Raw genomic sequence first — 23,356 nt, forward strand, 5'->3', positions numbered from 1 at the left:
AGGAAACTAGTGTGTTTCTAGGACAGAGCAACGAACTTCGCGAAGGAAATGACATGACCAACACGTCATAAATTCATAAACATGATGATCACGTGCAAATTACAAGCGGCCAGTTTGACCCAGTCATGGTCGTTTTGGGTAGATCTTATAGCTTTTTTGTGCAGTTGATCTAAAACTCATTTAAAATGCAAATATATGCAATTTCAGGAGAATTCAGGGAGCGGCAGGTCTATCCTTTTTTTCCCCCACAAAGTTATTAATTAAACTTTGAAAATCTTGGAATGTGGTTTGCATTCTCAGAGAAGGGCCTGTTTTTATTTAATATAGGCTATTTATTTCAGATAATTTTTCATTTACATGTTGATATATTGTGCAGCTGTATATTTTAAAACAGGGAAGGAAACCCTGTCTTTGCATTTTATTTTGATCTGTTTGATCCGTTTTAATAAAAATACTTGTGACGTGTGGCTTTGACTTACAACTCAACATTTAGCCCACTTCGTAGAAAATACCGAGATATATATCGTGTATCGCCATACAGCCTAAAACCGAGATATAATTTTTGGTCCATATTGCCCAGCCCTAATTTGCTAGCTGTGAGACCAAGATCCATTCGGTCTTTGAGGTCTTCATTAAGTGTTGTGAGTTCTTTGTTCTCTTTTGAGTAACAACTTGTCCCACATTAATCCAAAGAATAAGCCCATCTCAGGAATTGGGATATTTCTTCAAAATCAACTCAGTCCTTTTGTTTTTTTGTGAATAGTTTAGTATTGATTTATTGAAAATAACAGTATACTACATCACAGAAAATAAAATCGAATAAAAAAAAATCAAATGGAAAAAAAATGACAGGTAAATTGACAAGAGTAAATGAAGAGAATAAAAGTGAAAGGTGAAGTAAATTTATGAGTATAAATAGTCATCAAATTCATGTTACCAGGGAAGTCTCTGGCAAGGATTCCACATCTGAGCATTCTGTGGTTGAAACAATCTGTCCAAATCAACAGAATTTATTCAGGGACAATGGAGTGTTTAAGAATTAATGATAACCATATAAGGCCTAATAATACATACAAATGTCACTAACAGTCTACTGCAGCTATTAAGAGAATTAACCCCATATAGAGCGACATTATAGGAAGAATGCAGTTGGATTGTGTTCAATACATCTGACCTTAGTGTGGCATGTCTCTTATTAATGCTTTGATCATCTGGATTTTTTTGTCTCTGTAGATAAGAAAGATGAAAAGCGCAAACATTCCCGCTCCCGGTCCAGGTCACGGCGCCGAAGGTCCAGGTCTCGCTCAAAACACAGGTAAGAATGCCAGTGCACCACATCTGTTTGTGGCTTCACAGTATCAGCAGAGAGAGGGCAGTGGTATCTGCTGTGAACACTGTATTCACTCATTCTACAGTCTGAATAATGAAAACAAGTGGAAGTGAATGTGAAGAGTTTTTGAGTCCATGACCGGGATTGACAGTTTCCTCCATTTTCATGCACCAACAACGTTGATGGCTCAAAAAATATAATATTTTATCACACTCTAAATGTACGTGTGTAAAACTGGTTTTCTATAGACGGTCAAAGAGCCGGTCTCGGAGGAGGTCCCATTCCAGGAACAGGAGGAGATCAAGGAGCCCACGCAGGAGGAGGTCTTACTCTCGAGATCGGAGCCGCCGCAGCAGATCCAGGTCAGCATCTCGCCTGTAGTCCTGACGCATCACACGCCGGGCCAGATTTACAAGTTACAAACAAGAAAAGCTGAATGGAAACAAATGCCTAAATGAATCTGAACTATTGCAAAAAAATGTATTGCGCTCGCACAAGGTAGGGGAAGTTGCCGTCTACCTTGTCACCCTTCCTCCATTTTACTGTTGACTGTTTAATGACAGTCTCATCACAGGGGAGACTGGGTAAGCACTTAAAACAAGCTAATATAAGTGGCCTGATTCACATTTAAATTTTCTCAGACATTTTAAAATTGTCATGTAAAAAAAATCATGTAACAATACATAGGAAATTTTTCTACCTGAAGCTGAACAGCACAACTTTTGGCCACTAGTTTAGAAATTGGTGCTCGTCAGCACAGAAGAAATCATCAGTCTGCACTTGACAGGCATGTACTTCCAACAGTAGCAGAGACCAGCTTTGATTCAGTGTTATAATGTTAGATTACTCAAAGGAAACTGAAAAGGTGTTACTAGGGAAACTAAAACAGATTCACATCACCAGCGCATTTACCATGTTGATGTGAAACTTAAGTCAACATATAGCAGAGTTCATCTTGAAAGTTAATTGCATATAGAAATGGTTATTAAGAGAATTTGCACTTTGCAAATGGTGAATTCTGCCACATATGCAACCATTTCCACTAGGGGTGTCACGATTCTCCAAATCCACGATTCAATTTGATTTTTAAGGTTTCGATTTAAACTTTTTTTCCAGCACTGATGGCTATGCCATTGTTAGACTATCAAGGTTTCAAATTATCTTTAAAAAGATGGCTACATGGTAACAAGTGTGATGTAACCACCATATGTTATTTTGGAATGTACCACACTAAGGCCGTATGGTCAAATTTAAATAATTTATTTAAAATGTAAATTACTTATTTAACCAGTCAATTAAAACCAAACCAAGAAAGTAGTTTTTCTGTCAATGATGTGTTCATTGTTGACATAACTCATGGGGAGTCAAAGGCTCACTCTTTTGGGGGGGGGGCTGAGGGGGCATGGTGGCTCAGTGGCTAGCACTGTGGCCTCACAGCAAAAGTCCTGGGTTCGAACCCCAGGCCGTCCCAGGTCCTTTCTGTGTGGTGTTTGCATGTTCTTGTTGCATCCACATCCCTTGTTATAACGATCCAATTACATATTCCGTTGCATCTACATTAAACTAAGATATTCAAATGGATTTTTAATTTTTTTGCATGATTATGTGTGACGATATATACTATATGAGATTCTTTTCCCACACTGGTAGCCATATTCCACGTTACACTGCCTCAGTTCGCAAAGCATTCTGGGAATTTTCTTCTACCACTCTGTATGGGGTCTGCGTTTGAAACGCTCAGTCCCCAAAAGAAATGGGACACCCTACTGTATGCAGCTGCGCATAAAACGGAGGGGTCGGGCCAAGAGTGAGAATTGGGATTGGGCCAAAATGTGTTGTGACTTCAGTGACTTCAGGGAAACAGGAGAATTTTCCAGTTCTGTTGTTTCTCCATCATCTCTGACTCTGGCAGTGGCCATGGTGTCTCAAAGTGCAGCTGCAGGCTACCGGTAAGCTAAGCTGTGTCTTCCCCCCCCCCCCCCCCCCGGACACACACAAATAGGCAGGGGTGGAGAGACAAAAAATACTCTTGAGAATCGCCGATCCTACTTTTGATTTCGAAGGTCGAAATCGAAGGCTTATTTTGATTGTCAATTTAGAATTGAAATTGTGACACCCCTAATTTCCACTCATTCACAACTAGGAGGTGGTCGATGCAACCAGAGTTTTTCATCGCTGAGCAGTATTTGGTCAGTGGATATTGGTATGCTGTTATCTAGATAACCCTTTTTCTGTCTCTGTTGGGGTTAGGGACAGGAGGAAGGAAGAGAAATCTAAGAAACGGTCAAAAACGCCCCCAAAGAGCTATAGCAGCGCCAGGAGATCTCGGAGTGTCAGCCGGTGAGTTCCCAGTAGTCGGACTTTATTAAACTTTACTTTATCTACAATTCAAACAACAATGAATATGATCTTTGATTTTATTTCTAATTGATGCGAAGTAGCAGACGCAGGCGAAGCCGCAGTGGATCTCGGTCCCCAAAGAGGAAGCTGTCCAGGTCTCCCTCCCCAAGGCGGTGAGTAGGACTGTTCTGGTCCAGGAAATATATTGTTCTGTGCTTTATCTCCATTATCTCTTAAAACCCTATTTACACTTGGCACTTTTGTGTGATCTTTATATGCTACGAAGAGCCTTTCAGAGAAATACCCCCAGGGATGCCCGAGGCGGGGGGGTGAGCACCCCAAATGGACGTATATACTGGTACTAACTCAAGCTAATGAGCAAATGATTACAAGTGCAGTCTGCAGATGGCGGCGAGGTCTGCAAAATCCCAAGAGGTCTAAAGATCCACCAGACCAAGATGGGCTGCTTGAGGAAGGAGCAAGTGGTGCAATGCACAGTGTGAGTACCTGAATACAGCACCTGGTGAGACAGAGGAGGAGCTAGGCCCGGAGACACCCCCACAGTGCCCAGAACCTTCAAGCACCACGAGCTACACCCCAAAGTAGACCATCAGAACATTGTCAGCTTTTGTGGCCTGCTGCCAACAGAGTCAAAAGTTGCGCCAGTTCAACAAAGATGTGGATGCAGCCCTTGAAGCAACAACCAAGGGTATTGCAGACCACAGGCTCAATGTGCACCTTAACAATGAGCATTGTTTTGGAGAGGTTCAACATCAAGGAACAACCGGCCACCAAGACTACTGTAAATCCAAACTGACAGGAAGTTAAGATCACCCAACTAAGATGAGAGCTGAGGACACTAAAGAGCCAGTACAGGAAGGAAAGTGAGTCTTGTCAGAACTTCGTGGCATGTTGTAAGGGAAAGGCTAATCAACCTTCAGCGCACTGAGTGGCACAGGAAGAGAGGCAAGGAAAAGGCCTGCAAGTGCTGGGCCTTTATTGTAAATCCATTTGGATTTACGAAGAAACTGCTGGGGCAGAAACGCAGTGGTCACCTGTTGTGCCCTGGGGAAGAGATTAACTGCCGCATTGGCAACACCTACAGTGACAGCATGAGGGAGCAAGACCTTGGCCCCAGCACCCTGTTCAACATCAATGAACCCACACTGAAAGAGATCAAGGAGGTCATCAAGTCGACCGGAATATCTTCAGCCCCAGGCCTGAGTGGAGTGCTGTACAAGGTCTTCAAAAGGTGCCCCAAGCTTCTGGGATGCCTTTAGAAGATCTACAGGATGATCTGGAGGAGGGGGAAGGTGCCGCAGCAGTGGAGATATGTAGAAGACGTGTGAATTCTAAGGGGGACAATACAAGCAACATTGAGCAATTTAGAACGACCTCGCTCCTCAGTGTGGAATGTAAGCTCTTTGTCAAGATTGTTGCTAATCACCTCATGAGATTTCTCCTGAAGAACTCCTACGTAGACACCTCGGTGCAGAAGGGAGTAATCCCTGATGTTCCAGGATGCATAGAGCACACACAGGTGCGGTAACCCAACTGATCAGAGAGGCGTGAGAAAGCAGGGGGAGACCTGGCAGTGATGTGGCTGGACCTTGTGTGGGATCGATCCCAACAGGCTGGTAGAATTGGCCCCCATCAAGACGGTACGTCCCAGAGAAGATCCAAAGCGTCATCCTCAACTATTACAACAACTTCAGCCTGAGGGTGTCTTCTGGGACTTTGATATCAGCGTGGCATCGGCTAGAAAAGTGTATCATCACTGGCTGTACAATTTCTGTGTCCCTGTTTGCGCTGGCATGAATATGCTTGTGAAGTCTGTGGAAGTGGAGTGCAGAGGTCCCTGGTCCAAATCTGGCACCTGACAACCCTCAGTCAGAGTTCCTGGATGACCTAACGGTAACAGCTACATCGGTAACTGGATGCAGATGGCTCCTTTAAGGAATTGAACAGCTCATTACATGGGCAAGAATGAGCTTCAAGCCCACAAAATCCAGGTCTCTGGTCCCCAGGAAAGAGTAACCGACCAGTTCAGCTCTCTTTGGGAGGCACCCAAATTCCATCTGTGACTGAAAAGCCAGTCAAGAGTCTGGGTAAGAACTTAACCAGCAATCTGAAGGACACAGCGGTGTGACAGGCAACCAGTGATGACCTCAACACGTCGCTCTCCACAGTGGACAAGTCATGGCTTCCTGGAAAATTCAAGGCCTGGATATATCGACATGGAATCCTGCCTCAACTCCTCTGGCCACAGCTAATCTATGAAGTCCCAATCACCATTGTGGAGGGCCTCGAAAGGAAGATCGGCCAGTTCCCACGCAGGTGGCAGAGCCTAAGAAGCATTGCCCTTTATGGGCATAACACCAAGCTACAGCTTCTTCTCAGCACCCTGGCAGAGGAGTTCAAGGTCACCCGAACCAGAGAAGTCTTGCTCTACCGAGATTCTGCTGACACCAAAGTCTGGTCTGTAGGTATCGAGGTCGGAACAGGAAGGAAGTGGCACACGCAGGAGGCAGTTGAGTGGGCTGAGGCAAGGTTGTGGCACAGCATCCTGATGGGCACTGTGGCAACTGGCCAGGCTCCAGATAGGGCTGAATGATTAATCAAATTCAAACCAACATCGCATTGTAATAGAACACAATTTTCAAATTGCAAAGGCTGCAATTAAAAAGAAAAGAAAAAAAAAGCTTCTTTTTTAATGTTACGCAATCTAACCAATCAGAGGGTCGGAAACACCTGGCCATGTGGGGTCACGTGTACAAACGCTACCCTACGCTCATGTGACATGCGAGTGAGAACAGTAAATGAAGAATGTAACTTGCCACGCTACACTTTGATTGTAGTAGTAATGTTACTATCTGGTGAAATGGCCTCGGCAGAACCGAACACTGAAAAGGTGACTAGTGTCAAAGAGGAGCAGTATGTCTGTTGTCTGGACCTATTTTGGATTTAGGAAAGAAGATGCTGCACAGAGTCAGGTAATGTGCAGAACGTGTCTTGCTACCGTAGCTACAACACGGGGCAACACTACAAACCTGTTCCAGCATTTAAGAAAGCATCACAAGGTCATGTATGACAACTGCATGGTTAAAAACATGACCATTAATGTGTCAAGTAGGGCGAATACCACCTGGCAGGTATTGACCAAAATGTTTGAGTATATCTCCATATGAATGGGATTCAAAACGGTACTACAAAATTACTCGGGCGGTAGCGGAGTTCATAGGGAAAGATATGATGCCGCTCAACATGACTAAGGCCGAGTTTACGGCTTTTGTAAAGACATTGGATAAACTATATAGCATGCCATCCTGCACATTTTAGCCAGGTTGCCATACCAGAGCTATACAAAATGTGCAGGCAGAGAGTCGCAGTGGACCTAAAAACAAGTTTTTTGCTACTACCACAGACAGGTAGTCAAGCCATACAGCAGAACCCTAACAGAGTCTGACTGTGCATTTCATCAATGATGAATTCTACCTCAAAAGTTCACTGTCTTCAAACTGCTTACTTCCCAGACAATCTGGGGAGAACATTGCAGCTGGCTTGAGAGAATGGCTAGCTAGCTGGGACCTCGATGAAGAAAACTGTCTGCCTCATGATGGACAATGCATCAAACATGGTGAAGGCAGTGCTGCTTAACGACTGGACCAGGCTCCAGTGTTTCAGCCACTCTCATCAGTCAATCTTTACGACAGCTACTGTTACCAGTACAGGTTGAATGATTGTTTTCTAATTTAGCTGTGTGTGTGTGTGTGTGTGTGTGAGAGAGAGAGAGAGAGAGAATAAGAACGTGAACAGAATGGTTGAATGAACGATTTTCTAATGTAGCCGTGTGATAGCCTAATAACACTCAATTTAAACTGTATGACGTACACCAGTTTCATTATTTGTTTATTTATTTTCCCAGAAAATGCTATGGAAAATGACAGTGTCAAGAGCAACAGTGCTGTGCAAGAAGCACATTTGTTAATGTTCACAATTTTTTTTTTTTTACGTTTTATTAAAAAGTGCAATCCAGGGGGGCGCCCCGGTGGCTGACCTGGTAAAGCGTGTATCACATACACTCACTGGCCACTTTATTAGGTACACCTTGCTAGTACCGGGTTGGACCCCCTTTTGCCTTCAGAACTGCCTTAATCCTTCGTGGCATAGATTCAACAAGGTACTGGAAACATTCCTCAGAGAGTTTGGTCCATATTGACATGATAGCATCACGCAGTTGCTGCAGATTTGTCGGCTGCACAGCCATGATGCGAATCTCCCGGTCCACCACATCCCAAAGGTGCTCTATTGGATTGAGATCTGGTGACTGTGGGGCCATTTGAGTACAGTGAACTCATTGTCATGTTCAAGAAACCAGTCTGAGATGATTCGAGCTTAATGACATGGCGCGTTATCTTGCTGGAAGTAGCCATCAGAAGATGGGAACGCTGTGTTCACAAAGGGATGGACATGGTCAGCAACAATACTCAGGTAGGCTGTGGTGTTGACACGATGCTCGATTGGTACTAAGGGGCCCAAAGTGTGCCAAGAAAATATCCCCCCCACAGCCCTGCCTGGAGCTGCGACCAAGGGGGTAACACTGAGGGAGAAGTGGATAAGGCTATACTAACTGCTAGCCCATGCAGACCGGCAGTTCCGATAACACCGAGGGCAGTCTGGCGGCTGCCTCACCTGGCGTTGACTGTGGTGTTTGTGGTGTCGTCGTGTAGCGTGCGAGGAGGTGTGTTGAGGGTGTCTGGCTGGGAGAGCTGGTATTGGATCGGTTGGGGGAGCCTGGTCTGTTGTGTCCGGTGGGCCCAAGGACCACGGCCACTGCCTGGAGATGCGCCTGAGGAGGAAGCACCGAGGGTGGTCTGACAGGACATGGAAGCCCGCTAGCCCATGCAGGTTGGAAGTTCCGACAGTCATCCTGGCTGGCGTTCATTCCCTTGAACAGTTTTTTTTAGTTTGGATATATGTGTTAGTTTGAATATGTGTGTTCTTGAAGTTCTTGTAGTTTTTGGATATGTGTTTTTGTCTTTGTGTTGCACTGCTGTGGGCTGGGGGAAACTATATTTCGTTTCATTTCATGTACTTCTATACATGAAATGACAAAAACATGTTCCTGATATATTACGACTTTTAAGTGGCAGAGCCACAGATTTGTTATTTTTTATATTTCTGCACCTCAGTTTCTGTGATTTGTTACTGTTACTGATTGGAGAGCAGTACGTTTCATATTTATTTTCATATTAATCTTCACACCAGGCCTGTTGCTCTGCAGTGCTTTGTTGTTCCTTTTTCAGGTTTTATTAAAAAGTTGTCATAAGTACATTTTTACAAGGCTTAAAGTTAAATAAATCAGTCAATATTCTACTGTGATTGAAGGTTTTTTTTTTACAATTAAATAGTAGTTAAATGAAGATGTTATTCATATCAATTCATGCATCAATTCGTAACACGTAGGTCTGGCCTACAGGAAAGAAGTTTATATGTTGACTGATGTGTTGGTCATACTGTAGAATGATTTATTGCCGTTTAGTGGATAACACAAAAGATGATAAGCTTCGAAAAAAAATCTCATACTAAATTGCATTCACAATATTGGTCTAAAAAAATCGCAATTAGATTTTAACAAATCGTTGAGCCCTCAGAGGCCGAAAGCTGATCCAGGAGGAGGTACGTGCAGAGGTGGAGGAAGCTTGCTACAGTACAATGGTGGGTATGTGCAAGAAGGGCCTGGACCAATTGGGAGCATACAACCGGCCAAAAGATCACCTGGGTAGAACTCTGGAAGGCAGAATCACACCGATTAAAGTTTTTGGTGCAGTCAGTGTATGATGTTCTCCTGAGCCCTTCCAACCTGTTCAGCTGGGGCCTGGTGGACTCACCTGCTTGCCAACTCTACCAGAAAAGGGGATCGTTGGAGCACATCCTGAGCTGCTGTCCAAAGGCCTTGGGCGAGGGGCTGTATCATTGGCACCATGAACAAGTTCTGCGGGCGGTAGACACCATCTGCACTGGGATCAGCTACAGCAAGTAGCAACACGCAACAAAATGCATCATTGCCTTTGTTTGAGCAGGAGAGAAGCCCCAGCCAAAGGCCCAGGGTGGGCTGCTGTCAATAGCAAGGGACTGGCAGTTCCTGGTTGACCTTGGGAGACAACTGAGGTTTCCAGACACGATCGCAGCTACCACACTCAGGCCAGACACGGTCCTGATGTCTGTGGCAACCAAGCAAGTGGTTTTGCTAGAGCTAACTGTCCCCTGGGAAGCTCAGAGGGAGGAGGTGCAAGAAAGGAAGAGAGCCAGGTGTGCAGATCTAGTAGCTGAGTGTCAGAGAAATGGGTGGAAGGCCAACTACTGTAAGCCGGTTGAAGTGGGCTGCAGGGGCTTTGCAGGCCAGTCTCTATACCAGGTCCTGGTACTCTTGGGGCTGCAAAGAAAAAGAGCCATTAGGAACATCTTGGAAGCCACTGAAAAGGCTTTGTGCTGGCTGAGGTTAAGGGGGGTGATGCGTGGCTTAATGCACTATCTGGACACAAGTCGGGGCTTGATCACCCCTGGCTGGGTTGCTCGGGCGTCTGATGTTAAGACCAAAATATCTGATGACCCTAGTTTCATTACTGACAATGTGTCCAGGTTGCACCACATGGTGTATCAAAGAACTGGTGAAAATACGATTACACCCTTTGCATGACACCTGATATTTGTGTTCTCATTGTGTGGTCAGAGCTTTTTCATGTGCTATGATAAAAAAAGCCAAAAGACTTGTCCTCAAAAGCGAGAATCAAACCAATTCAAATTTTCACTGACAGTCAAATTCAGTTTTTTCTTAAGATAAAATAACAGATGGCATGTTCATACACATAAATTGGGGTCTTGGTCTTTTATATTCATTCAGCCACAAGAAGGAGAAGAAGAAGGACAAGGATCGAGAGAAGGACAGGGACCGTAAGGAGGACAGGGACCGTAGTCGAGATGAACGTGAGCGCTCCACTAGTAAGAAGAAGAAAAGCAAAGACAAGGAGAGAGAGCGGGACCGCAAGTCTGATGGCGAGAAAGGAGATGTAAAGGTTTGTTGTGCAGTAACATCTACAGTACACTCGTGATGGATATGAACCTTTTTTCCTGGGTCTGAATTTCCATTATATTTTTATATCATGGTTCATCTGTTTTGTATTTTAGTTGAATTCATTTTTAGTAGTTCAATAATTTGAGTTTTAAAGTGTTGTTGGGTGACATTATTAATACTAGAATGACCAAGGCGGTCATTTTGACCATTTTGGATTTTCAAAGTTTAATAACTTTTTGGGGGGGGAAAAGATACAGACCTGCCACTCCCTGAATGCTCCTAAAATTGCATATATTTGCATTAAAATTAGGTTTCGATCAATTGCACAGAAAAAAAGTTATAAGATCTACCTAAAATGACCACGAGCGGTCAAAATGGTGGCTCGTATTTGATCGTGCACGTTATGTCATTATTTATGACGTGTGTTGGTCGCGTCATTTCCTTCGCGAAGTTCATTCCTCTGTCCTAGAAACACACTAGCGTTCTCCAGTGCAGAGTGATAGTCTAAACTTGATTTTTGATTATTGCCAACATGTCTGGTTACAGACGCACCATGACTACCACCAAAGCATTGCAGTATTTACAGGTGTTGGACAGCGGCCATTTGAAATTGTTTGAAAAATAGTATTAAAGTGTTAAAATGTTAATTTTGGTGTCAGTTTCTTAACAGACATACTAACATATGTAATGCATTAATGTCTCAATTGGGTATTTATCTTGACAGAATATAGAGTCTAAACACCGGCGGTCCTTTTGACGGCCCATGGTCGTTTTAGGTAGAAGTGAAATCCCGGTCGTTCTCATGTTAAAGTAGTAATGACTGATGTGTGTCGTTACATTTTGGAGTCACCTACAGAAAAAGATGATCACTTACACCGGTTCTGTTTGGATAGGTGACCCGGGATTATGACGAAGAGGAGCAGGGTTATGACAGCGAGAAGGAGGGTATTGGGGAGGAGGAAGAGGAGGAGGAGGAAGATGAGAGGAAGAGTGACTCGGACTCTGCCTCGTCATCCAAGGTTCAGGAGGAGTTGGAAAGAGCTGAGGGAGAACTCCCCAAGAAGTCCAAACTGAATGGAGATGACCACCACCAGGAAGACATGGAGATGAGCGACTGACCCAACACACCATTCACGTCACACCCCACACCACGCTTTCCTTTTTTCTAAACGTAGCCGAAAGATTTGACTTATACCCAAAAGTTCTTTAGGTTGATTAGTTTTAATGGGAGAGTTGTTAACGAGTTTTGTTTTTTGAATTTTAGACGTCCTGCCTCCATCCACCCCTTCTCTCTCTCAAACTCCACAGAGTTCGGGAATGTCGTGTTCTCTCTGCGTTGGTCAGAGTGTTAGTCAGCATGTCACATATGAAGCAATTTTTTTAAAAAATCCGAAAAAGGAAAATGAATTGTTTATGACATGGTTTTTAATTGTCACAGTGCTGTAAGTCAAAGTTAAAGGCCTTTTTGATTTTTTTTTTTAAACCGGTTTCCTTTTGTATTAAAATTTAGTATTCAGACGGTAGAAAGTTTGTATTTCCGCCTTTAACAGTGTGTATTTAAATTTCACTGGAGTGGATTTGGACCCTTGCAAATTTGAGTGGTGATCATTTAAGACCTAGCATTATTTCTGCATTTGGTACAGTTGTTTTATTCTTCTCTCTTATGCCCTCAGTCCTTTTGTCGATGTCCCAACCATCCTATACCCCCAAGTGTAATCCGTAAATTGAAATGTTAGTTATTTCAATTAAATTACAGTATCTTCATATTTTACAACGGATGCTCTAATAAAACTGGGCTAAACTATCAGCGTTGTATTCCATTATACTACAGGTGAAAGGAACCAGTCAGCTAAATAGAAAGTAACTTGCTGGGCAATAATGGTCGACTCCACTGCTTTAAGATATGTGGGATTTTTATTTTTAGTATATTTTATATGAAAATAGTGTGGCAGGCTTGTACAAGTGGTCTTGCTGTACAACAGACAAGACGTCGAAGTGAGAATACATAAAACAATGATTTGAGCCACTGAAGCTTTAGGAAGAAGCACACATCAGGTAGTGAAGAATGGAAATGTGAAGTGGAGAAAGAAATGTGCTTTGCTAATTAACATTGTTAAAAGCTTAACTATATCTGCAATATTTTCACCTTCAATACTGAACCGCAAGTTAGGAATGAATTGAACCAAGCACAACATTGTACAGAATACTGGGTTTCAGATTGACATCTAACAGTTTTTATCTAAAAAAAAATGTCCCGCTAACCAACTCAATGAAGATATGTTCCGAATTAGTTCTGTAATCTACAGAATGAGGGACCTTAAAGGTAGAACGAGTAGGATTTGTCGGTTGGCCCCTCCCCTCGACTGAACGTCACCAGAAGGACACGCCCCCTGACTGCAGTGTCCAGAACACATCCCAGTGTGCAGGCCAACTCCGCGTGGCTCTTCATCCCCATCCTCTCCTTCAGTGCTCGCCAGCGGGTGAAAGCCGACCCCAGATTCACTCTTGTTTTGGAACGAGCTTTGTGCGCTTGCTGTTTCACCTCGCTATATTTGCGTATTTTCGGTGCTGTGTCCGCCATTGTCGTAGCTTCCTCTTGGATGTGTGCTTACGATTTCGATCTGGCACCTGGTCGCTACGTTTTTATAGAGTCCCGCGGCCCAGAGGTTAATGCCCAGAAACATCCCATCCATCCATTATCCAAACCGCTTATCCAGCTCTCAGGGTCACGGGGATGCTGGAGCCTATCCCAGCAGTCATTGGGCAGCAGGCGGGGAGACACCCTGGACAGGCCACCAGTCCAAACGGCAGACATGTTCACACTTAGGGACAATTTAGTATGGCCGACTCACCTGACCTACATGTCTTTGGACTGTGGGAGGAAACCCACGCAGACACGAGGCAAACATGCAAACTCCACACAGAGGACAACCCGAGATGACCCCAAAGTTTGGACTACCCTGGGGCTCGAACCCAGGACCTTCTTGCTGTGAGGCAACCGCGCTAACCACAGCGCCACTGTGCCGCCCAGAAACGTCCCGCGCACAGCAAAATAAGAAAACACAGGTAGAGGACAGGGTCTCTGCCGATACAGGCACCACCACACACGCCTAGTGTGGGTCATAAGTGACGATTGAGAGGGGTTATTTCTGTACGAGTCTATACGTTGATTTTTAGGAAAATCTTACTCATTCTACCTGTTAAAGTCTTGTGCTTTCCTGTGGAAAGAAAACATTGGTGGCCCCCAAACGGTTGAAGGTGGATGAGATTAACAGGATGAAGTGAAAGAAAACAAAATGTTTTAGACTTTTTTTAAACCAGCACAAAAGTCTATACAAAAATAAGAAATTCCACCTTGGTACAAACCAGAACCCTCTTGAATGAACTTGCATATCACCTCACATAAAAAAAATCCACAACACACTTGCAAAGCAAATCTTAATCCCGTCATCCCAAAGAAAACAGGAAAGGAGAAATTAAATGAAAGCAATAGAAACTCATGAAACAATCATATTTACACAGTGCGCAGGAGGAAAGGCCTGGTTTTACATTACATGAAAATGGCATCAAGATTAAACGTCCACATCGCTCGTTCATTCCCTACAGATCATTCTCAGGAAAAATAAAGTATGTTGTCATGTAAATCTATTTTTATTTTTTTGTTGTTGGATTGTAGAATAAGAAAGGTGAAAGGAATGCCGGTGAACCAGAACGGACCGGTTTCTTGGGTTTCCTTCAGATTTGAAGCTTTTTGTTTTGTGTCAAATGGAATTAAATGCATCTGAAAGCATCAGCCAGAGGACGGCTCACTGAAACACCGGGTTTGCAAAATTATTCAAAGATGAACTGCAGTGAGAGGAAAAGAGTGTAAAACTTCAGTGACATAAACTACAATCCCCAAATAGATGTAGAAAAAGACCCCCCCCCCTCCAAAAAACCCAGCATTTTAACACTTGTCAATTCAAAGTGGAAATCTTTAACAATAGTATTTTTTATACTATTTGCAGACTAGTAATAGTATTCTGCGAGACAAACTCAAATTCCCCTACATTTCCCGAATTTTGTTTCACGTCTTCTCGGTGTGTAAAATAAACGTATTGGAACGTTGGTATGAAAATTTTTGCTTCAACCATCTTGGCCAGACTTCCATAGTCACTGAAAACAGGAAAACAAAAACTTTTGATGAGTAACCCCTAAAAATTAAAATGTGTTGCTGCATCCTTAACATTCCAAACACGCAACTTCAGTGTTTTACTACAGGTCAGTTAAACACAATCCCTTTAAACATTACGTACATATATACTTACACACATTAGCATCAACTGAACTCATCTTTCCTCTGTAAAAACCTCAAACAAACAAAAAAAAAATCTCGGTTTAACTTCAATGCCCTTCCATGGGTGAGATGTCCGGCCCCTCCAGGACAGCCGATGAACGTTGCTTTGCGTAACTTACTCATCGGCGGAGTCCGATCCAAAGTGAGATAAAACGTAGAATGGACTATGAACTATGCTCCAAAATCACCTTCACGGAACAAAACCTGTCTGACTTCCTGCCCCGGTCGGACATCATCGGCATTAATGCCGGTCAGGTCCCCGAGACGGTTTAAACTCGGGTGTGGAGGGCGACAGGCCCTTCTGGTGTCCTGAAGCGATGCCCGGGGCATTTGTTCTGTAGCTGAACCTGACCTCTGACCTCCCTGTGAAGGCCATTAAGAGATGGGAGTACTCCCTAGAGTATTTGTGATCATTTTTATCGTTATTACTTTGGAGGTGTTTTGGAGCATAGTGTCGCTGAGCTCTACACGGGCTTCTTTCCAGATGTCCAGCCTGGCAGGTTAAAGGTCGGGGAACCGGCTGGGGTCCTCCTTGTATTCAATGGGAATGGTGAAAATGGACTCGTCGAACTCATCGTAGCGGAATTCCTGAAAGGTCACGGTGGCGGTGATTGTAGGGAATACAGGGATGTCTGCAGGGGGGAGGATGAAATGAAGTTACGTAAATCTCGCAGAGGGAGATGCTGATGGTTTGAGTTTTAGTTTAAAGTGGTTATCTTTAATTTCTTCCAACTGTTAGTTTTCATAACACAAATCCCAGCGTTTCATTCAAAACCAATGTGATCCTGAACATGCAGGAAGTGTTGCCATGCAGATCACAATTTCTGAAGGTTGCAGATTTTTTAGTAACACCAACAATTTAATTCCGTGGTAGCGTAATTATTTTGGAGAAAGAAGACACATGACATTGTTGACCACAACAACATCATCCACCATGATAATATTGAGCAACATCTCAATCCATATCACACATGTAATTAAACCTAATAAAATGCTGGACAATGTTCAGCTTTGTATTTTAGCATCTATTGCTTTCTCTAACTTATTCGACATGCAAGTTCCTCCTTGGCGGGAATGGTGGAGCCCACCGATGAAAAACAACACATAGGAGCAATTACAGACCACCGATACATTGAATGGCTGCAACAAAAATGCCAATGGGAAAAGTTATCAAATATGTTTTAACATGAAGAAATTACGGATAACCACTTTAACATTCTTCACAAAAAACTGGTCTCACAGTTAATTTAATTCTCCCTCACTTTCCTTAAAATGGCTTGTTGTATTGTAAGAATTTTTTTTGGGGGGGGGGGGATTGTCCCCTCTTTTTCTCCCCAATTGTCAATTGTACCCATCTAATTACCCCACTCTTCCGAGCCGTCCCGGTTGCTGCTCCACCCCCTCTGCCGAGTTGGGGAGGGCTGCAGACTACCACATGCCTCCTCTGATACATGTGGAGTCACCAGCCGCTTCTTTTCACCTGACAGTGAGGAGTTTCACCAGGGGGACGTAGCGCATGGGAGGATCACGCTATTCCCCCCAGTTCCCTCCCCCCTGAACAGGCGCCAGTGCAGCGACCAGGACACATACCCACATCCGGCTTCCCACTTGCAGACACGCCCAATTGTGTCTGTAGGGACGCCCGACCAAGCCAGAGGTAACATGGGGATTCGAACTGGCGATCCCCCTGTTGGTAGGTAATGGAATAGACCACCACACCACCCAGACGCTCTGTCCTTTCTAATAATGTGGTTTCTTGTTGCATTCTGGGATAGAGAGCTAGCTTACAAACCTTTCGCTGTCTGTTTACTTCGACCATTAACGTATGGCAGTAAAGCCAGCAAGCCTCATTAGAAAGCTAAATGATAAAACAAACAGGACAAGACTGTTTGTTGAAGAAAAATAAACCGGTTAGAATTTCAAAACATCCCTATCAACATTAATTTTCACCTTACCACTGCGTCTGTTCTATCAAAAACCCATCAAAAAAGCTTTTACTTTGATTTCATCTGCTTACCGAGTTTGACAGGGAAGCCGGGGGGGAGCTTCATCTGAACGAACTCCCTGAGTTTGTTAAAGTGCTTGAAAGGTGCGATCACCTCCAGAACATTTAATAACCTGTCAGGAGAACATCAGACACGTTTCTTACATGTGGAAGTAAAGTCAGAATGAATGAAGACAGATTATACTGCAGTTTGGACTGAATGCTGTGATACTGAGTCTTAAGACCTCCTTAACTGGTGTTGAAAAAACATTCTATATTCTGAATACAATACTTGGGAATAATTTCTAAAAACGATGTCTTAAGACTGAAAGACATGAAGCACATCATTTATTTTGCAAGAAACAACTGAGGTAAAGCCCAAAGGTGATAAGTTCCATCAATATGAAAAATAAGTTGTTTTTTAAATTTCTTTTTTTTACTGTACTATTAAATTAGTAGTTCTATTAAGGTATGGAAATTTTAATAATGAGCACTGCTATTGCAGATGACGAAAAAAACCCAGTCATTGAGGACATCCAAGCCAGTGCATTCTTAGTGACAGTCCTAAGCCCAGATAAATGGGAAGGGTTACATCAGGAAGGGCACCCGGCATAAAATCTTTGCCAAATCAAATATGTGGATCATACATCAGATTTCCATAACGTTCGGTCGAGGCCCGGGTTACCAACAACCGCCACCGGTACTGTTGGCCAGCGTGGTGCCGGTGGAAACTATGCTACTGTTGGCTGAATGAGAAGGAGAGGGGGAAGGCATGTCCAGAGGCAGTGAGAGAGGAGGAAGGGTAGGAGTGTGGAGGTGAGATTCGGAACTTTGAATGTTGACACTATGACAGGTATAAAGGGAGACAGCTGGCTGATATGATGGAAAGAAGAAAAGGTAGGCATACTGTGTGCAAAAGACCAGGTGGAGGAGTAAGGGCAGGAGCATCAGAGGTGGGTTCAAACTCTTCTACCATGGTACAAATGGGAGGAGAAATGGGGTAGGGGTAATTCTGAAGGAAGAGTATGCCAAGAGTGTGCTGGAGGTGACGAGAGTGTCAGTCAGAGTGATGAGTATGAAGCTGGAAATCGAAGGTGTATTGCTGAATGTTAACAGCACATATGTCCTGCAAGTTGGGTGTGAGATGGAAGAGAGAAGAATTCTGGAGTGAGTTGGATGACGTGGTGGAGAGGGTACCCAAGGAGGAGAGGGGTGATTGGAGCGGACTTCAATGGACATGTTGGTGAAGGGAACAGAGGTGATGGGTAGATATGGTGTCAAGGAGAGAAATGTGGAAGGACAGATGGTGGTGGATTTTGCGAAAAGGATGGCAATGACTGTGGTGAATACATATTCCAAGAAGAGGGAGGAACACAGGGTGATGTATAAGAATGGAGGAAAGTGTACACAGGTGGACTATATCTTATGTAGAAGGGGTTGGAGACTGCAAGGTGGTGACAGGAGAGAATGTAGATAGGCAGCATCGGATGGTGGTCTGTAGGATGACTTTGGAGACCAAGAAGAGGAAGCGAGTGAAGGCAGAGCCAAGGATCAAATGGTAGAGGTTGAAGAAGAAAGACTGTTGTGTGGAGTTCAGGGAGGAGTTAAGAGAGACACAGGGTGGAAGTGAAGAGTTGCCGGATGGCTGGGCAAGCACTGCAGAAATAGTGAGGGAGACAGCTAGGAAGGTACTTGGTGTGTCATCAGGATAGAGGAAGGAAGACAATGAGACTTGGTGGTGCAATGAGAAAATACAGCAAAGTATACAGAGGAAGAGGTTGGCAAAGAAGAAGTGGGACAATCAGAGAGATGAAGAAAACAGACAGTACAAGGAGATGCAGTGTAAAGTGAAGAAAGAGGTCGCAAAGGTGTATGGTGAGTTGTACGAGAGGTTAGACACTAAGGAAGGAGAAAAGGACTTGTACCGATTGGCTAGACAGAGGGACCGAGCTGGGAAGGATGTGCAGCAGGTAAGGGCAATGAAGGATAGAGATGGAAATGTGCTGACAAGCAAAGAGAGTGTGTTGAGAAGGCCAGAAGGAGTTACATTGTGTCTTTGTGGATTTAGAGAAAGCATATGACAGGGTGTCGAGAGAGGCGATGTGGTATTGTATGAGGAAGTCGGGAGTTGCAGAGAAGTATGTAGGAGTGGTGCAGGATATGTATGAGGGAAGTGTGACAGTGGTGAGGCGTGTGGTTGGAATGACAGATGGGTTCAAGGTGGAGGTGGGATTACATCAAGGATCGGCTCTGAGCCTTTTCTTGTTTGCAATGGTGATGGACAGGTTGACGGACGAGATCAGGCAGGAGTCTCTGTGGACTATGATGTTCGCGGATGACATTGTGATCTGTAGTGAGAGTAGGGTGCAGGTTGAGGAGAGTTTGTAGAGATGGAGGTATGCACTGGAGAGAAGAGGAATGAAAGTCAGTCGGAGCAAGACGGAATACCTATGCGTGAATGAGAGGGAGGACAGTGGAATGGTGAGGATGCAAGGAGTAGAGGTGACAAAGGTGGATGAGTTTAAATACTTGGGGTCAACTGTCCAAAGTAATGGGGAGTGTGGAAGAGAGGTGAGTGCAGGCAGGGTGGAGTGGGTGGAGAAGAGTGTCAGCAGTGATTTACGACAGAAGGGTACCAGCAAGAGTTAAAGGGAAGGTTTACAAGATGGTAGTGAGACCAGCTATGTTATATGGTTTGGAGACAGTGGCACTGATGAAAAGACAGGAGGCGGAGCTGGAGGTGGCCAGAGTTGAAGATGCTAAGATTTTCACTGGGAGTGACGAAGAAGGACAGGATTAGGAATGATTATATTAGAGGGACTGCTCAAGTTGGACGATTTGGAGACAAAGCAAGAGAGGCAAGATTGAGATGGTTTGGACGTGTGGAGGAGAGATGCTGGGTATATTGGGAGAAGGATGCTGAAGATGGAGCTGCCAGGGAAGAGGAAAAGAGAGGTGGTTTGTGGATGTGGTGAGGGAGGAAATGCAGGTGGCTGATGTGACAGGAGGATGCAGAGGACAGGAAGAGACAGAAACTCATGATCCGCTGTGGCGACCCCTAACGGGAGCAGCTGAAAGTAGTAGTAGCTATTGCAGATGAGGACATCAGCCCACTTCTCACACTTTTTGTGTAGCTGTTTTTGAAGGACTCTCATCTCCATATCTTCATTACTACAGTATATTTCTTTTTATTTTCTCCCAATGGTTCCCACCTCTTACCGTCAGAATATTTCACTTCCAGAAAACTAAGTCCAATAAACCCCAGCCGTCCCTCACACTTTCAAAACTCACACCACCCATCTCTCGGCTAGCTTCAGTTTCATCTCAGTGAAGAGAAAACAACACAGATGAGGTCTCTGCCTGTGGACAGAGAACCACGGGTGCCTGGACCCCATGCTGAAAGAGAAAATAAACTTACGATTCAATGCCCAGAGGGAAGTCTTGACTCATGGCTACTGTGGCTTTGAAGTTTTTCTTGCTCTCTTTGCACACCAGTTCTCTCCCTAGATGAGGAGCTCTGGAAAGAGAATTTGAATGAAAGAAACAGGAATTATAATCAGAGAAATAAGAACAAGTGGACAGAACACAAGACATCAACACAGCAATAATAATAAAGACCATTCATGAAATCCCAGAGCAGCATGAAATGTGGTTGAAGTGGTGGTAAGTGATCCTGGTGATCCTGGGTGGAAGTTAGGGATATATATACACTCACCGGCCACTTTATTAGGCACACCTGTCCAACTGCTCGTTAACGCAAATTTCTAATCAGCCAATCACATGGCAGCAACTCAGTGCATTTAGGCATGTAGACATGGTCAAGACCATCTGCTGCAGTACAAACCGAGCATCAGAATGGGGAAGAAAGGTGATTTAAGTGACTTTGAACGTGACATGGTTGTTGGTGCCAGATGGGCTGGTCTGAGTATTTCAGAAACTGCTGATCTACTGGGATTTTCATGCACAACCATCTCTAGGGTTTACAGAGAATGGTCCGAAAAAGAGAAAATATCCAGTGAGCGGCAGTTCTGTGGGCGAAAATGCCTTGTTGATGCCAGAGGTCAGAGGAGAATGGCCAGACTGGTTCGAGCTGATAGAAAGGCAACAGTAACTCAAATAACCACTCATTACAACCGAGGTATGCACAAGAGCATCTCTGAACGCACAACACGTCGAACCTTGAGGCAGATGGGCTACAGCGGCAGAAGACCACACCGGGTGCCACTCCTGTCAGCTAAGAACAGGAAACTGAGGCTACAATTCGCACAGGCTCACCAAAATTGGACAACAGAAGATTGGAAAAACGTTGCCTGGTCTGATGAGTCTCGATTTCTGCTGCGAAATTCAGATGGTAGGGTCAGAATTTGGCGTCAACAACATGAAAGCATGGATCCATCCTGCCTTGTATCAACGGTTCAGGCTGGTGGTGGTGGTGTAATGGTGTGGGGGATATTTTCTTGGCACACTTTGGGCCCCTTAGTACCAATTGAGCACCGTGTCAACGCCACAGCCTACCTGAGTATTGTTGCTGACCATGTCCATCCCTTTATGACCACAGTGTTCCCATCTTCTGATGGCTACTTCCAGCAGGATAACACGCCATGTCATAAAGCTCGAATCATCTCAGACTGGTTTCTTGAACATGACAATGAGTTCACTGTACTCAAATGGCCTCCACAGTCACCAGATCTCAATCCAATAGAGCACCTTTGGGATGTGGTGGACCGGGAGATTCGCATCATGGATGTGCAGCCGACAAATCTGCAGCAACTGTGGGATGCTATCATGTCAGTATGGACCAAACTCTCTGAGGAATGTTTCCAGTACCTTGTTGAATCTATGCCACGAAGGATTAAGGCAGTTCTGAAGGCAAAAGGGGGTCCAACCCGGTACTAGCAAGGTGTACCTAATAAAGTGGCCAGTGAGTGTATATATATATAGTATATATAGTATATATATGTAAGGTAGTAATGTAAATCCGCCACAGGGTGGCACTGTTACGCTGTATGTTCCCCTGGGAATGCCGCAAATGGCGATGTTTGTCCCTCTTGCAACACCGTACCCCTAGTTCTGGTCCCGGGCAAAATGCTACATTGATCAAACGTTTTTGTTTCTTCTGCCGGAAGGTAAGCGGTGTTGCTGGCGGTCTGCATTATCATAAAAATATTGATTTATATCGCACATATTGTCCGACTGTTTATTCTGTGGTGTTAATAGACAAGTTGGCTTATAACCTAATTAAAGTTTGATGTCGAACATTGTATTTGGTAAGAGAAATGTGACAAAAAGTGTTGGCTAGCCTGCTGAGCATTAGCATGGCATATAACGCAGGATGCAGTATTATTTGAGCAGATTATCGATGGTTTTTTTGTTTAGTTTTATGGGTAATAAGTGCCTTATTTAATTTATAATGGATGAAATTTGCTTCGGTTTTGCCGTAAGGTAGCATTTTGATATGAGATGTGTTTATTTGCGCATTTGCACTTTTTATTTTAATTTTATTGAGAAAGAAAATGTTTTTGTTTCTTCTGCCGGAAGCTGTGAGTATGAGGAGGCCAGCGGCCAGCTGATAGATGAGAGGCGAAGTGCAAGCGAGTGCCAATAAAGTGTCCAGGTCTCAGCCACGATCCCAAGCCTCCGCCTCCTTCCTTTTCCCCGCAAACATAATACTACAACAAACACAACGCAGAGTCCCAGGGCGTGTAGGGAGACGACGGCCGAACGCAAAGTATGGGTTACATCATGGTGCCGTGACCCGGATCGTGGTGCTTCGAGATCCAAGGAGATACAGAGACTCGCGTCCTCGCCTTTGCTGCTGCATTGAACTACGTTACCTTCAGTGACTGGACAGTGTGGTGGACTGAACTACTGTCATCGGCGCTGCAGCATTGGCAAGATACTCACCTCTTCAAATATCCTTTAAAGACTGTTGAAAGCTTGCTATATCCATTTGAGGACTTTTTATGATATTTCGATAAACTTAACTGTTATTTGAGTTGTGTAAAAGTGTGCTATGTGAGATCCTGCCATAGGAACACTGTGTTTAACATTAAGCTGATATATATCATTCATAATTTTTTGGTTTTGGTTAAGGGTTGTGTATTGACCATCTGATTTTGACTCAAGTTTAATGTGAGTTTTGAGTTGATAGTGGATATATTTACTGGAAAAAAAAAGAAAAAAAAAAGGAGATTTTGCATACACAGCTAAACTTATTCTGTGAACACAGTGAATCATTAATAGTCATCTGTTTTGACACCAACAGTTACACCAGTCATAGTGATTTAGAAA

General features: G+C 44.0%; 2 protein-coding genes across 4 annotated transcripts in view; one reads left to right on the forward strand and one right to left on the reverse strand.

Annotated features, from left to right (window-relative positions):
• LOC130109511 (serine/arginine-rich splicing factor 11-like) overlaps positions 1 to 12,544 on the forward strand; it is a 36,205-nt gene extending 23,661 nt beyond the window's left edge. For 2 of the 3 annotated variants that reach the window (XM_056276437.1, XM_056276439.1), the window contains exons 7-12: positions 1,234 to 1,315; positions 1,579 to 1,692; positions 3,581 to 3,670; positions 3,769 to 3,843; positions 10,575 to 10,746; positions 11,639 to 12,544. In XM_056276437.1, coding sequence (XP_056132412.1) covers positions 1,234 to 1,315; positions 1,579 to 1,692; positions 3,581 to 3,670; positions 3,769 to 3,843; positions 10,575 to 10,746; positions 11,639 to 11,863 — 758 coding nt within the window. In that variant the 3' untranslated portion in view covers positions 11,864 to 12,544. The remainder of the gene's footprint in view (positions 1 to 1,233; positions 1,316 to 1,578; positions 1,693 to 3,580; positions 3,671 to 3,768; positions 3,844 to 10,574; positions 10,747 to 11,638) is intronic. The other variant, XM_056276438.1, reaches the window with a different exon arrangement.
• A 114-nt stretch (positions 12,545 to 12,658) lies between these two features.
• The window catches only part of LOC130109253 (ankyrin repeat domain-containing protein 13C-like), a 90,348-nt gene continuing 79,650 nt past the window's right edge, over positions 12,659 to 23,356 (reverse strand). Inside the window, 3 exon segments of the mRNA XM_056276052.1 lie at positions 12,659 to 15,713; positions 17,099 to 17,199; positions 20,484 to 20,582. Of these exon segments, the coding sequence (XP_056132027.1) occupies positions 15,583 to 15,713; positions 17,099 to 17,199; positions 20,484 to 20,582 (331 nt within the window). The 3' untranslated portion in view covers positions 12,659 to 15,582.

The sequence above is a fragment of the Lampris incognitus genome, chromosome 3, assembly GCF_029633865.1.
Source record: "Lampris incognitus isolate fLamInc1 chromosome 3, fLamInc1.hap2, whole genome shotgun sequence".
Lineage (NCBI taxonomy): Eukaryota > Metazoa > Chordata > Actinopteri > Lampriformes > Lampridae > Lampris > Lampris incognitus.